Source organism: Hippopotamus amphibius, chromosome 9 (assembly GCF_030028045.1).
Source record: "Hippopotamus amphibius kiboko isolate mHipAmp2 chromosome 9, mHipAmp2.hap2, whole genome shotgun sequence".
NCBI classification, from domain to species: Eukaryota; Metazoa; Chordata; class Mammalia; order Artiodactyla; family Hippopotamidae; genus Hippopotamus; species Hippopotamus amphibius.
Window position 1 is genome coordinate 137023917 of NC_080194.1, and position 13842 is coordinate 137037758.

The window sequence follows — 13842 nt, forward strand, 5'->3', positions numbered from 1 at the left end:
TCTTGAGCAGCCACTAACTGACATTTCTCTAGATGGAATGAAAAAAATGCGTAGTTGTGCACAGCAGGCTCTTGGTCGATATCGTAAATAAACTGTGTAGAGAAGATGGGTCATACCCTTGTGGGTGGTCAGGGTCTTGGGCTCATGTGAAGACTGATGTGCATTAGAATTTTAGTTGGGGAATTTTCAGTAAGACCTTGACTGCTAGCAACCTAATTAATTGAAAACTTTAAGTAACATAATAATTTTAATGCAGTCCATTCCTAAGAGACAAGGGAACTATACTATACTATAACTATACTATACTGTACGGTAATTCTGTCATATCTAAAAGCAATTTATAAAAGATGCCCTGGGGTCATCCTGCATTCCAGACAGCCATCCATATCCCTTGTGAGCCCTTTGTCTTACATGAGGGCCACATCAAGAAAATAAAACTGCAGGGGTCTGTGAAGAATTAGCTTACTCCGGGTCTAGGATAGGGAAGCTACAAGGTGAGCCTGGAACATTTTCCTGTGCCAGGAAGTAAGGAAGTACTGCTGGGGGCACATGAAATGGGCACAGGAGCAGCTTGGAAGGGGCTCTCACAGGCCCCCAATTCAAGCATCAGAAGAAATGAGTACAGGGCTTCCCTGGTGGCACAATGGTTAAGAATCTGCCTGCCAGTGCAGGGGACACAGGTTCGAGCCCTGGGCCAGGAAGATCCCACATGCCACGGAGCAGCTAAGCCCATGCACCACAACTACTGAGCCCGTGTGCCACAACTACTGAAGCCTGTGTGCTTAGAGCCCATGCTTCACAACAAGAGAAGCCACCACAATGAGAAGCTCACGCACCACAAGGAAGAGTAGCCCTCACTTGCCACAACTAGAGAAAGCCTGCACGCAGCAGGGAAGACCTAATGCAGCCAAAAGTAAATAAATAAATAAATAAATTAATTAATTAATTCATAAAAAAAGAAATAAATACAATAATGGATTATAATCCATTGAGTAAAAAAGGAATCTAGGAATGGGCCCTTATGAAGAATAGATAAATAAGTAAATAGATGAGGGGGAGGGTGGGCAGGGATGCCATTTGAGAAATGTGGGAAAAATGGTAGAGTTGAAAAATCACCATTTGCAACCATCGCAGTAAAGACAAGAATCATCAGTCTTCAGGCAAGAATCGTCAGTGGATGCTGAATCTGAGGGGGTTGTTTGATGAGGAGCAGGGTATTTTCATATCTCTTCCCATAGGCTGAGTATTAGTTGCAAGGGAAAGGATAGTGACTCTACAGGGGATAATTTGGACAATCATTGACCTGCCAATCAAAGTCCACGTCTCCATTGAGGAGCAAGTGGATATCGCGTGCCTGCAGACTTGGTGCCCTGAGAAAGATACAGCATTCCAGTTGAGAACCTGTGACTGCATCTAGTCACAAGGTAGCAGCAGTTGTGCCCAAATTGAGGAGCGTGCTATAAAGTAGTTGGCTTGTAGTCTTCAAAATATCATTGTCATCAGTGACAAAGAAGGTTACGGAACTGTTCCAAGTTAACAGACTACAGAGACATGAAAGCAAAATGCAATGCAGGATCCTGAACTCAATCCCGTTCTGAAGAGAGGAAAAAATAATTTGGTAAAGAATGTACTGAGATAATTGACAAGATTGGAATATGATAGATTAAAGTATTAAAATCACATCATTGTTAACTTTCCTGAATTTGATAACAACAAAGTCAAAATGTCAGAGAATATGATTATTCTTAAAAAATACAAATGAAGTATTAAGGAGTGAGGGACATGAGACGTGCAATCTACTTTCACATGGTTCAGGAAACAGATGTCTTGTTACATAGAGAGGACAATAAAACGACTTTGGCAGAATACTAAAAATTGATGACTTTGGGTAAAGAGAACATGGGAGTTTTCTCTACTGTTCTTTCATTGTTTTTGCAAGTTTGAAATTATTTCACAGTAAAAGGCTGTGAACACACAATCCACACATTGGATTGATGGATAGGTGAGGAGATAAAGCAAATATAGCAAAATGTTAGCCTGTGTAGAATCTAAGTGGTGAGTAAATGCGCGTTTGTTATGTATTTGTTGAATTTTCTTATGTTCCAGCATTTCATAAGTAAATATTGAAGGGAAAAGAAACATCTTTTAAAATCAGGAAATGCATTATTTGTAAGTGTACTTAAGTATTAAAAAAATTTCCTGTTGTAAAGGGATTAGTTGCATGTGGATAAGGTTTCAGGAACTGTTTTTTTTAATTTTTATTGGAATATGGTTGCTTTACGATGTTGTGTTAGCCTCCACTGCACGACTCAGGAGCTTTTTTTTAAATTAATTAATTAATTTTATTGGCTGTGTTGGGTCTTTTTTTTTTTTTTTTTTTGCTGTGCGCGGGCTTTCTTTAGCTGTGGTGAGTGGGGGCTACTCTTCGTTGTGGCGCGCAGGCTCCTCATTGCCGTGGCTTCTCTTGTTGCGGAGCATGGGCTCTAGGCGTGTGGGCTTCAGTAGTTGCAGCACATGGCCTGAATAGTTATGGCTCATGGGCTCTAAAGTGCAGGCTCAGTAGTTGTGGCGCACAGGCTTAGTTGCTCCGTGGCATGTGGGATCTTCCTGGAGCAGGGATTGAACCTGTGTCCCCTGCATTGGCAGGCAGATTCTTAACCACTGCACCACCTAGGAAGCCCTCAGGGACTATTTTAACCAGACAGTATTGCAGTGTCTTTGAATGCTCTGTCTTGGAGCATTGTTTGTCATGACATTTTGAAGTCCTTTTGTTTGAGGACCTAGCAGAGTGCTTAATTATGAAATGGGGTGTATACCTCTTAATATTCTTTTTTTTTTCCATGAGACATTTTCTTTGTGGATGATTTAAACAGCAGTGGTTTTAATATAAACAAAGTAATCGTTAGTAAATTTTCCCTTCTTGACAGCAACCAGGGATAGGGGTTCATATTTTATTTAGAAAAAGTGCCTCCTTGATTCTTTTGTGCCAAGGCCCTGTCAACAGGACTCTGCACATGTTGGCGGGGGCGGGGGGTAGACATCAGTACCTGGGCATCCAGGATGGATCTCACAGACTGTGCTGCCGTCCTCAGGTAATGCCATGCCCTCTGACCCCACCGATAAACTGAGTCCAGTGCCTTTCCACTGAAGTAGTCAAAAAACACAGGACCACCACCGGCTAGAATAGAGATCTGTAAACCATGGCCCCTGTAGCGCACAACCTGTTGCTATGAATAAAATTTTATCAGAAACCAGCCACACTGATCTGTTTACATATTGTCAATGGCTGCTTTCCAGGTACAGTAGCAGAGTTGAGTAGTTGTGATGACTGTAAGGTGCTGTATAGAAAACGTTTGCCCACCTCTTGAGTATTCATAGCTGACTTGAACAGAGAGCTCTGAAGGGCAGGCATTGCTCTAAGCACTGTAGGTGAACCATCCCATGTAATCCTCATGAGTGAGATACTGCTTTGTCCTCCACTGTACAGAAGAGGAGACTGAGGCTGAGATGTCGTTTCTCCAAAACTAGAGTAAGATGGGCAAATTCAGATTGAGACAAGGTTTAACCCAGGACTTCCCTGTCCCTTGTGCAGTGCAGGCTTCCCCTATTGTAAGTATGATTGCAAGCTATGGACACGGTTGCCTTTTTAAAAATATCCAAGTTTTATTAAAGATGTGCTTTTCATTTTGTTTTACAGCTTCAGTCAATAATTAAGAAAGTAATTACACACTTCCATGATTTCTCAGTTCTTTTTTCAGTGGTAAGTAACTTTCCTTACCTATCTTTGGAAATTTGTATCTGAGTCAGAGGTTCCTTTAGTGTCTCAGTAATTTTTTTCACAGTGTCCTAAACCAAGAGAAATACTAACAGTTCTTTTCTTTTATTAAAAAAAGAAACTAGTTTGGTCTAAACAATTTAAATGTTTATGTCGTAACAACTTAAGCAGCACTTGAGAAAATAATATGCATAGACTGATGGAAAAATATTGTCTTTATTTCATTCATTACTTACTATGGGATATGTGCACCTAGTATCACACAACCTCTCAAACCTTGAAATCTAACTGGACAACCTCTTCCTCATTGATTTTCGCATGATACCTGCTTTTCCTCACATAATCTACTGCGGAAACTATGATATACATCAAGCTAATAGTTGTCTCAGTGTCTGACATAGTTGAGATTTATTCTATTCCCCCCACCCCCCCAAATTCAAAATATACTGTGACGCACTTCTCATTTGTTGCAGTGCCCTGGACACATACCAGTGGGTCTAGGTGATTCTCTGTGTCGTGGCACTCTCCATCCCTGCCCTCAGCTTTCCTCCTCCCTCTTCCTGTTTCCATTTCCAGTACTCTCACAGGACTGGGAGCTTTTGTTTATTTAATAATAGAAGCTGTTATTTATTGGACTTTAGCCACACTCCAGGCACTGTGCCAGAACTTTTTTTTTTTTAATTTTTATTGAAATAGAATTGATTTACGTTGTGTTAGTTTCAGGTGTGCGTTAGAGTGATTCAGTTATACATATATATTATTCTTTTTTTGCATTCTCTTCCATTATAGGTTATTACAAGATATTGAGTATAGTTCCCTGTGCTGTACACTAGGGCCTTGTTGGTTATTTGTTTTATATATACTAATGTGTATATGTTAATCCCAGACTCCTAATTTATCCCTCTCCCCCACTCCCATTTGGTAGCCATAGTTTCTATGTCTGTGAGTCTGTTTCTGTTTTGTAAATGAGTTCATTTGTATCCTTCTTTTGGATTCTACATATAAGCAGTATCGCATATGATATTTGTCTTTTTCTGTCTGGCTTACTTCACTTAGTATGATAATCTCTAGGTCCATCCATGTTGTTGCAAGTGGCATTATTTCATTCTTTTTTTATGGCTGAGTTAATATTCCATTGTGCGTGTGTGTGTGCATGCATGTGTATACGTGTTTTATGTATAGTTTATACATATAGTATATACATACTCACACGCACGCGCATACCACATCTTCTTTACTTATCCATTCGTCTGTTGATGGACACTTAAGTGGCTTCCAAGTCTTGGCTATTGTAAATAGTGCTGCTATGGACATTGAGGTGCATGTATGTTTTCGAATTATGTTTTTCTCTGGATATATGCCCAGGGGTGGGTTTGCTGGATCATATGGCAACTCTATTTTTAGTTTTGTAAGGAACCTCCATACTTTTCTCCATAGTGGCTGCACCAATTTACATTCCCACTCACAGTGTAGGGAGGGTTCCTTTTTCTTCACACCCTCTCCAGTATTTATTATTTGTAGATTTTTTGAAGTTATGGCCATTCTTTTTGGGTGTGAGGTGATACCTCATTGTAGTTTTGATTTGCATTTCTCTAATAACTAGTGATCTTTTGGCCATCTGTATGTCTTCTTTGAGAAATGTTGTTTTAGAACTTCTGCTCATCTTTTGATTGGGTTGTTTGGTTTTTTTTGATATTGAGCTGTATGAGCTGTTTTGTATATTTTGGAGATTAATCCCTTGTCAGTCACATTGTTTGCAAATATTTTCTCCCATTTTGTAGGTTGTCTTTTTGTTTTGTTTGTTTCCTTTGCTGTGCAAAAGCTTTTTAATTAGGTCCCATTTACTTATTTTTATTTTTATTTTCATTACTCTAAGAGGTAGATCCAAAAAGATATTGCTGCAATTCATGTCAAAGAATGTCCTGCCAATGTTTTCCTCTAGGACTGATACAGTATCTGGTCTTACATTTAGGTCTTTAATCCATTTTGAATTTATTTTTGTGTATGGTGTTAGAGAATGTTCTAATTTCATTCTTTTACATGTAGCTGTCCAGTTTTCCCAGCACCACTTATTGAAGAGGCTGTCTTTCTCCATTATATATTCTTGCCTCCTTTTTTGTAGATTAATTACCCATATTTACTGCTGGGCTTTCTGTCCTGTTCCGTTGATCTATATTTCTGTTTTTTGTGCCAGTACCATACTGTTTTGATTACCATAGCTTTAGAGTATAGTCTGAAGTCAGGGAGCCTGATTCCTCCAGCTTCATTTTTCTTTCTCAAGATTGCTTTGACTGTTTGGGGTGCGTTGTGTTTCCATACAAGTTAAAAATTTTTCTTTTAGTTCTGTGAAAAATGCAGTTGGTGATTTAATAGGAATTGCATTGAATCTGTAGGTTGCCTTGGGTGATATAGTCATTTTGACAATATTGATTCTTCTAGTCCAGGAACATGGTATAGCTTTCCATTTGTTTTGTGTCATTTTCAATTTCTTTCATCAGCATCTTACAGTTTTTGGAGTATAGGTCTTTTGCCTGCTTAGGTAGGTTTATTCCTAGGTATTTTATTCTTTCTAATGCAATGGTAAATGGGATTGTTTCCTTAGTTTCTCTTCCTGACCTTTCATTGTTAGTATATAGAAATGCAATAGATTCCTGTGTATTCATTTTGTATCCTGCAGCTTCACCTAATTCATTGGTGAGCTCTTGTAGTTTTCCGGTGGCATCTTTGGGATTTTCTACATATAGTATCATATCATCTGCAAACAGTGACAAATTTTACTTCTCCTTTTCCAATTTGGATTCCTTTTGTTTCTTTTTCTTCTCTGATTTCTGCAGCTAAGACTTCAAATACTATGTTGAATAAGAGTGGCAAGAGTTGACCTCCTTGTCTTGTTCCCGATCTTAGAGGAAGTGCTTTCAGCTTTTCACTTTTGAGAATGATGTTAGCTGTGGGTGTGTCATATATGCCCTTTATTATGTTGAGGTAGGTCCCCTCTATGCCCACTCTCTGGAGAGTTTTTATCATAAACGAATGCTGAATTTTATCAAAAGCTTTTTCTGCATCTGTTGAGGTGATCATAGTGGTTTTCATTCTTCAGTTTATTAATGTGGCATATCACACTAATTGACTTGTGGATATTGAAATATCCTTGCATCCTTGGGATAATGATCCCATTTGATCATGGTGTATGATCTTTTTAATGTATTGTTGGATTCAGTTTACTAGTATTCAGTATTTTGTTGAGAATTGTTGCATTTGAGAATTGTTGCATCTATGTTCATCAGTGATACTGGCCTGTAATTTTCTTTTTTTGTGGTATCTTTGTCTGGTTTTGGTATCAGGGTGATGGTGGCCTCATAGAATGAGTTAAATTTTTTGGAATCGTTTCAGAAGGTTAGGTGTTAACTCTTCTCAAAATGTTTGATAGAATTTGCTTGTGAAGCCACCTGGTCCTGGACTTTTGTTTGTTGGTAGTTTCTTAATCACAGATTCAATTTTAGTACTTGTAATTGATCTGTTCATATTTTCTATTTCTTCTTGGTTTAGTCTTAGGAGACTGTATCTTTGTAAGAATTTATCCATTTCTTCTAGGTTGTCCATCTTCTTGGCATATAGTTGGTTGTAGTAGTCTCTTATGGTTTTTTGTATTTCTGTGGTATCAGTTGTAATGTCTCCTTTTTCATTTCTAATTTTACCCATTTGGGCCCTCTCCCATTGTTTCTTGGTGAGTCTGGCTAAAGGTTTATCAATTTTGTTTATCTTTTCAAAGAACCAGCTTTTAGTTTCATTTTTCTTTTCTGTTGACTTTACATGCATTGCCTCAGATCATTTTCAGAACACCACTGGGAAACAGGAGTGGTAATGAGTCCCACATTACAGATGAGAAAACTGATGCTGGAAGAGGTGGTAACTTGCTTAAGGTCACACAGTCACTAAATGTGGAGTCAGGATGCAGCAGCCACTCTGAACGACTCTGACTCTTCTCTCTCTGTTCCTCTGTACAATGTAAAAAGACTGAAGCCTGCCTTGCCTTCTACTATCAAAAAGAGCTTATGCTCATCTAAAGGCTGCTCAGATGGTTCGTCAAGATGTTAACTGGTCCCAGCCCTGGTCCCTGGGCATGTGTAATTTGTTTTGATAGTAATAGTTTCAAAATCCTCAGGGTTCTCCCCTTGCTTTCACGTGAGTCCTGATCAGACCTGCCTCAGAAAGATGAACAACTCTTCCTCTGTTTTACCTTCAAAGAAAAAGTGACCCACAGATTCCTTCCAGTAACTTGTGTAAATTGCAGGTAGAATGCTTTTTTTTTTTTTTTTTTTAAAGGAAAAATTTCTGCCATTTCTGGACATGTTCCAAAAAGAGAGTGTGCGAGTGGAGGTTTGCAAATGCATCATGGAAGTTTTTATCAAGTAAGTGTAACACGATGTAATCAGAAGCTTCGATTCCTGCTGCCCTTGTGAAACCTGTTGATAAGAAATCAGTGCATGCACTTTGAGGCCCTGTGATGTAGTGATGCATTTATACCTAAAATAGCATTGAAAGAAAGACCACATTAAGAGGAGCAGTCATGATAAAAGTTTGTAATTAGTGCTTAAGAAGACAAAGCAATAAATGTTAGCAGGAGCCTGACGGTCACCACATCTCACCCCTGTGACTTGGGGAGGAGAAGTCTGTAAATGTGCTATTTAGGGAGTGTCATTTTAAAAGAGAAAGTCATTCTTATTAAGACACCAGGGCTGGAAAGATTTCGTCTTCAGTGTGTGGATTTGTGATCAGTTTTCAACTTAGTTCCTTTCATTTTGTTGATTAAATCTATGTTTCCCAAAACTGCCTACTGCTGGTGGTACATGAAATACTTTCCAGTGGTACATGGAAGAGAGATTTTTATTTTTATTTTAAAACGTGTATTTATTTTAAAGTATATTGGATAATACATAACTAATTTAATCAGTGACTTCACATGTATTATTCTTTAGGACAAGGGTAAGTTAAAAAAGTCATTTTAAATATTAAGTATGTAGATATGGTTAGAAAATATGTTAAGATGGAGCTCAAATAACCAGAGTTTGGAAAATTGAGTTAGAAGTTGCTTGAATATATGTTTTAAGCTTTCCTTGTATTATCTTTCTAGAAGATTAATTCCATACGCTTGAAACAAGTATACATACTTTACTTACATAAAGATTTGTTGGGACTACCATGGTGGTCCAGTGGCTAACACTCCGCGCTCCCAATTTAAGGGGCGCGGGTCAGCGAACTAGATCTCACATGCTGCAACTAAAGATTCCACATGCCACAACAAAGATCCTGCATGCTGCAACTAAGACCCGATGCAGCCAAATAAATAAATACGTTAAAAAAAAAATACTCTGCACTTCAACTGCAGGGGGCACAAGTTTGACCTCTGTTTGGGGAACAAAGATCCCACATACTGTGTGGCACGGCCAGAAAAAAAAAAAAAAAAGATTTGTTATGAGAGCTTGTCCTTTTATGTTATTTGAGAAACCAAATTAATAATTTTGCCTGGCACTTAACACAGCTGTAGACATGTTGTGGACTGCTTTAGAAGTTTAAGAAACGTGGTAAGAAAACAGATTTGCCCTTTGTCTGGCTTGGGAAATGTAGCAATTTTACCATGATTTTGCAGTTAGAAGTTATGATATGTTAGAAGAGCAAAGTTGTTATTTAAAGAAGAATTAAGAGAAAACTAGAACATTGCCCATTGCTGGTGATCTGGGCAGTGTTAAATGCCAACCAGATAATTTACTGCTTCTCACATCTGTACCATAGATGAGAACTAAATCCATGCTTTCAGTGGTCTCAGTGTGCATGGCTTTTACTGTTATCTCTAAATGTCTCCTAGGCATCAGCAAGAGCCCACCAAGGACCCCGTCATTCTGAACGCCCTTCTGCATGTTTGCAAGACCATGCATGACTCTGTGAAGTAAGCCACGCTTAAGGCTAAAATGAGCCTGGGTTGGGTCTTAATGGCATATGATAGTACATTAGGGAATTACTGCTTTAAGCTACCACCGTGAGTAGTATTATTTTACGGGGTCTATTAAGATGCTTGTTAACAAGGACATCCCAGTCCAGGGAGGAGGGAAGCTGAGCTGAGGGTAGACTTCCTGAGAAAATGAGATGGCAGATGCTTTTACAAAGGAATTTCTGTTCGGAGGAAAAGGCTGGTTTCATCGAAGTGAACTCATACTCCACGTCTCCTGGAGATTTCTGAGAGCAGCAGATAGTATGATAATGAGTTCACTCGTCCGGTAACTTAGCCTTTAAGTTTTTTCTCGTTATTAGCCAGTTATTTAAAATTTAAATGAAATTGCTTATATTCCTTACATGAAGGACTTTAGTTTGTTCAGCATACTTGAGGCTCAGAGCTAGCCCACGGGCCTTACCTTTGGGTCAAAAGCCAAAATATCTCCTTTGCTTTCTGGTTTTATTTGTCTTTCTTTTTTTCTTTTTTTATTATGTGTTTCCATCTGACTGTGCTTGAGGCAATTCCTGCTTATTTGTGGCTGAAATTTTGGTCCCCAAAGAATTTTAAACACAGCAGCAAGCTGTGTGGAAAATGTTACAAGAATTGAGAAAATTGTTTTGGAACTTAACCATCAACAAGATGAATTGTATTTCTTTTCTTTTTTTTTCCCTTAATTTTAGAATCTTTATTTCATGACTTTGTGCTTTCAACTTCATGAGTAGTTTTCAAAATCAAAATATCAAGACTTTTTATAATAAATGGAACTGATAGATTTAGTTGCACAAAAATAGAAATAAAGACACAAAAAACATTCAGAAAGGTACTTGTATTAGTAGGATATTGGTTTTTGGCCTAAGTAAAATAGAAGATGTATTTCTCTTCTGAGAAGTGTAAAACCAAAAAGGTGGAGGTAGGGTAGCTCTGCTTTAGAACATCATCCAGGAATGCAGGTTTCTTGTCTTACTGCTCTACTGTCCCTCTGGGTTGTTGTCCTTGCTTCCTGGTGGAGATGACTTACCTCAACCATGTCCATGTTGCAGCCTGCAGGCACTGGAGGACAGCAACTTCCTTTTAGGGACACAATTTGGGAGGCTTGTACATCACTCATATTCACGTCCCATTGGCCAGAACTGTCATGTGACTACTCCTAGCTACAAAGGAGGTTGGGAAATGTAGTCTCAAAGAATGAAGGGACCACTGCATATTGGAGGACAGTATGCAGTCTTTGCCTGTACAGACTTATTTTCCCTTAGAACAAACCAACTAACAGGAACCTTGGTCTTTGACTTGAAAATTTTTTTAAAATAAATTTGGGGAACTATTTATAAACCTTCACATGTACTATCAAAACTATAAGGACCTGACATTTCTTCATTTATATGCATACTGTTTGCTATTAAACAGAAGCAACTGAGGTCTGTGATTTACTTTAAGCTGAATCTCCAAAATAAGGTAGATTGATGGATGGAGAGAGGAATGAAGAGTTATCTGATAAAGCAAATCTTGTAACATGGTAGTAGTAGGGTGTGTGGGTGTTCACTGTATAATTGCAACTTTGCTACGTGTTTAAACTTTTTATAGTAAAACGTTGAATGAAATTTCTCTGAAATACAAAATTTGAAGCTGGACCTTGCTATCCAAATGCCAAAGGAGAGGTTTATCTCCTCTTTTGCTGTTAATAAATATATCTTGAGAACAGCATCTTGGAGAGAAATAAGAAACACATTTAAATTATATTAATTTAGATTACTTATTTTCATCAAAAGAAACACATACACGGGAGTTTTTTAAGTCTAGAAAATGCAAAATGTTCTTGTCTGTTACGTTGCTTACTTCTAATACATTTTTTCCCTTTGGAAACTTTCCTTTATTACCTCAATGTTAATTATGTACAATTATTGATTTTAGTGCACTCACTCTTGAGGATGAGAAAAGAATGCTGGCATATTTGATTAATGGATTTATAAGAATGGTACGTATTGGGGACGAAGTTTCAGTGCACTTGGAAATGTGATGTGATTGTTTATCCTTCCTCTGGTGAAAGCAGTTAACATTATGTTCCCTGATGCTTTTCATTTTTATTGAGATAAGGTGAAATCAGAAACAACTGACATTAGCCAGCACTCCCCTGGGGGCAAGGAGAGCCAAGACAAACTGGCTTAAGGAAAAAATAAAAAGGGGAGGGTGGGAGGGGGACTTTTGGATGATGTGACATAAAGTCCAGGAATGGACCTCTTGGAAGGAGCAGCTGGACTTGGAGTCTCTATGGTGTCGTCAGGACCTGCCATGTGTGTGTCTTTGGCTCGCGGCTCTTCTCTCTTGGCGTCCCTCCCAGGCAGGCTCGCTCCCTACGGGAGCCCCGAGAGCTCCAGGTTTCCACTCCTTCCAGCTCTGCAGCCCAGCAGGAAGGGCTCCAGCAGAAGCCCTGGGACTGCGTCTCTTTGGACTGATTTGGGTCACCAGCTCATCCCTGAGCACATTGCTGCTGTGAGAGAGAACGAACACTGATTGGCCAGGCCAGAGAGACAGGCACCCTGGGCAGCTGAATCACCTGGACCAGGAGTGGGAGAAGGGGCTTCTTTTTGTTGTTGTTGTTAATAAAGCCGATTTAAATTTTTTTTCTTTTCATTATTATTATTATTATTATTTTATTTTTATTTTTGGCTGCGCTGTGTGGCTTGCGGGATCTCAGTTCCCCCTGACGAGGGATTGAACCGGGATTGAACTGTCAGAGCCGTGGCAGTGAGAGTCCAGAATCCTAAGCCCCAGGCCACCAGGGAACTCCCTGGAGAAGGGGCTTCATGAAACACCTGATGTGCTGCTCATCAGATGCTGATGAAAACAATTTGGGGGTCGGGTGGGGGGCGAAATGCCAAGTGTTCACTCTCCATTCGTCCTAGTTGCCCAGTGCTGCATAACAGCACACCCCAAACTTAGTGGCTTAAAATAACAGTGTTTTATTAATTCTTACAATTCTGTGGGTTGGCTGGGTAACCAGGCCACTCCGTGTGATGTCAGAGGTGTAGCAGAACTGGGCTGGAGGATCCAGGACAGCCTTGAGCATGCGGCTGGGGTCTTGGTGCTGGCTGTTGGCTGGGGCGCTTGTTTCTCGGCCAGGTGACCTCCTTCTCTCCACTGTTTTCTCATCCTTCGCTCGTCTCAGGGAGCTCTTGCATGGTGAGGGTGAAACCAGAAGCTGCAGGGCCTTTGGAGGTTCAGAAATCACAGTGACCTGTGCTGTTTCCTGCTTCATTCTGTTGGTCAAAGCAAGTCCTAGGCCAGCCTCTGCAAGGGAGGAAAAGCAGACTCCACCTCCGGATGGGAAGAGTCCACAGGGACACTGGGAAGGGGCAAACAGAGCACGAGGCATTGTTGCAGCCTTCTTGGAACAAGCCGCCATTCCATCCCCACCAGAACAACCTTTGTCTTAATTCTAGGTGCACAAAACTAAAATGTCGACTGCTGCCAGTATCTGCTGTTCGAATGAAATGTCAAGACAAAAGCTGACTGAGATGGAAATAACTAGATCACTTTGAAAATCACCTTAAAAATGTGACTCATTCAACAACGGGTCAATTTAACTATGGTAAAACAGCGGTTTTGAAGAAAGTTCAGGATTAGCCTGAATTCCCACATTAGGAAGTGTATTGGATGCCTATGACTGTTACTAGGTGTCTCTCTTGTTCGCTTGATTTATATGCTGATCATGTGGTATTTATCTTTTTATGGGTTTGTCTGAAAGCCACCAAGTTATAATGGAAAAGAATATGAGGAAATAAGATGTGAAACCTGATAGCTGTAATGGAAATTGTGATGTTAAACCTCCTCTGGACAAAACGTGATTGCTGTAGCAGTGAAGTTTGTCCCACTCACAGCTGTTCATAAATTTGAAGAAATAGGAGGAGAGGGGATTTTTCAGTGGTGGAGAAACATCCATCTAGGGCTCCAGCAGCCACCAGTGAGCTGCTGAGATTGGAATCCCCGTCAGGACGCAGGAAAGCGTGGCCCTTATTAGGGAGCCCCTCTGACAAATGGCTCTGAATCACCAAGTCTGTGTTCTGTGAAAAGGCCACAGCTG

The 13842-nt window shown here is 39.7% G+C and overlaps 1 protein-coding gene across 1 annotated transcript in view; it reads left to right on the plus strand.

The window, feature by feature from the left end:
- The window catches only part of VPS35L (VPS35 endosomal protein sorting factor like), a 134521-nt gene that overhangs the window by 75703 nt on the left and 44976 nt on the right, over positions 1-13842 (plus strand). Inside the window, exons 20-23 of the mRNA XM_057749152.1 lie at positions 3698-3760; positions 8099-8184; positions 9639-9719; positions 11673-11736. Coding sequence (XP_057605135.1) covers positions 3698-3760; positions 8099-8184; positions 9639-9719; positions 11673-11736 — 294 coding nt within the window. The remainder of the gene's footprint in view (positions 1-3697; positions 3761-8098; positions 8185-9638; positions 9720-11672; positions 11737-13842) is intronic.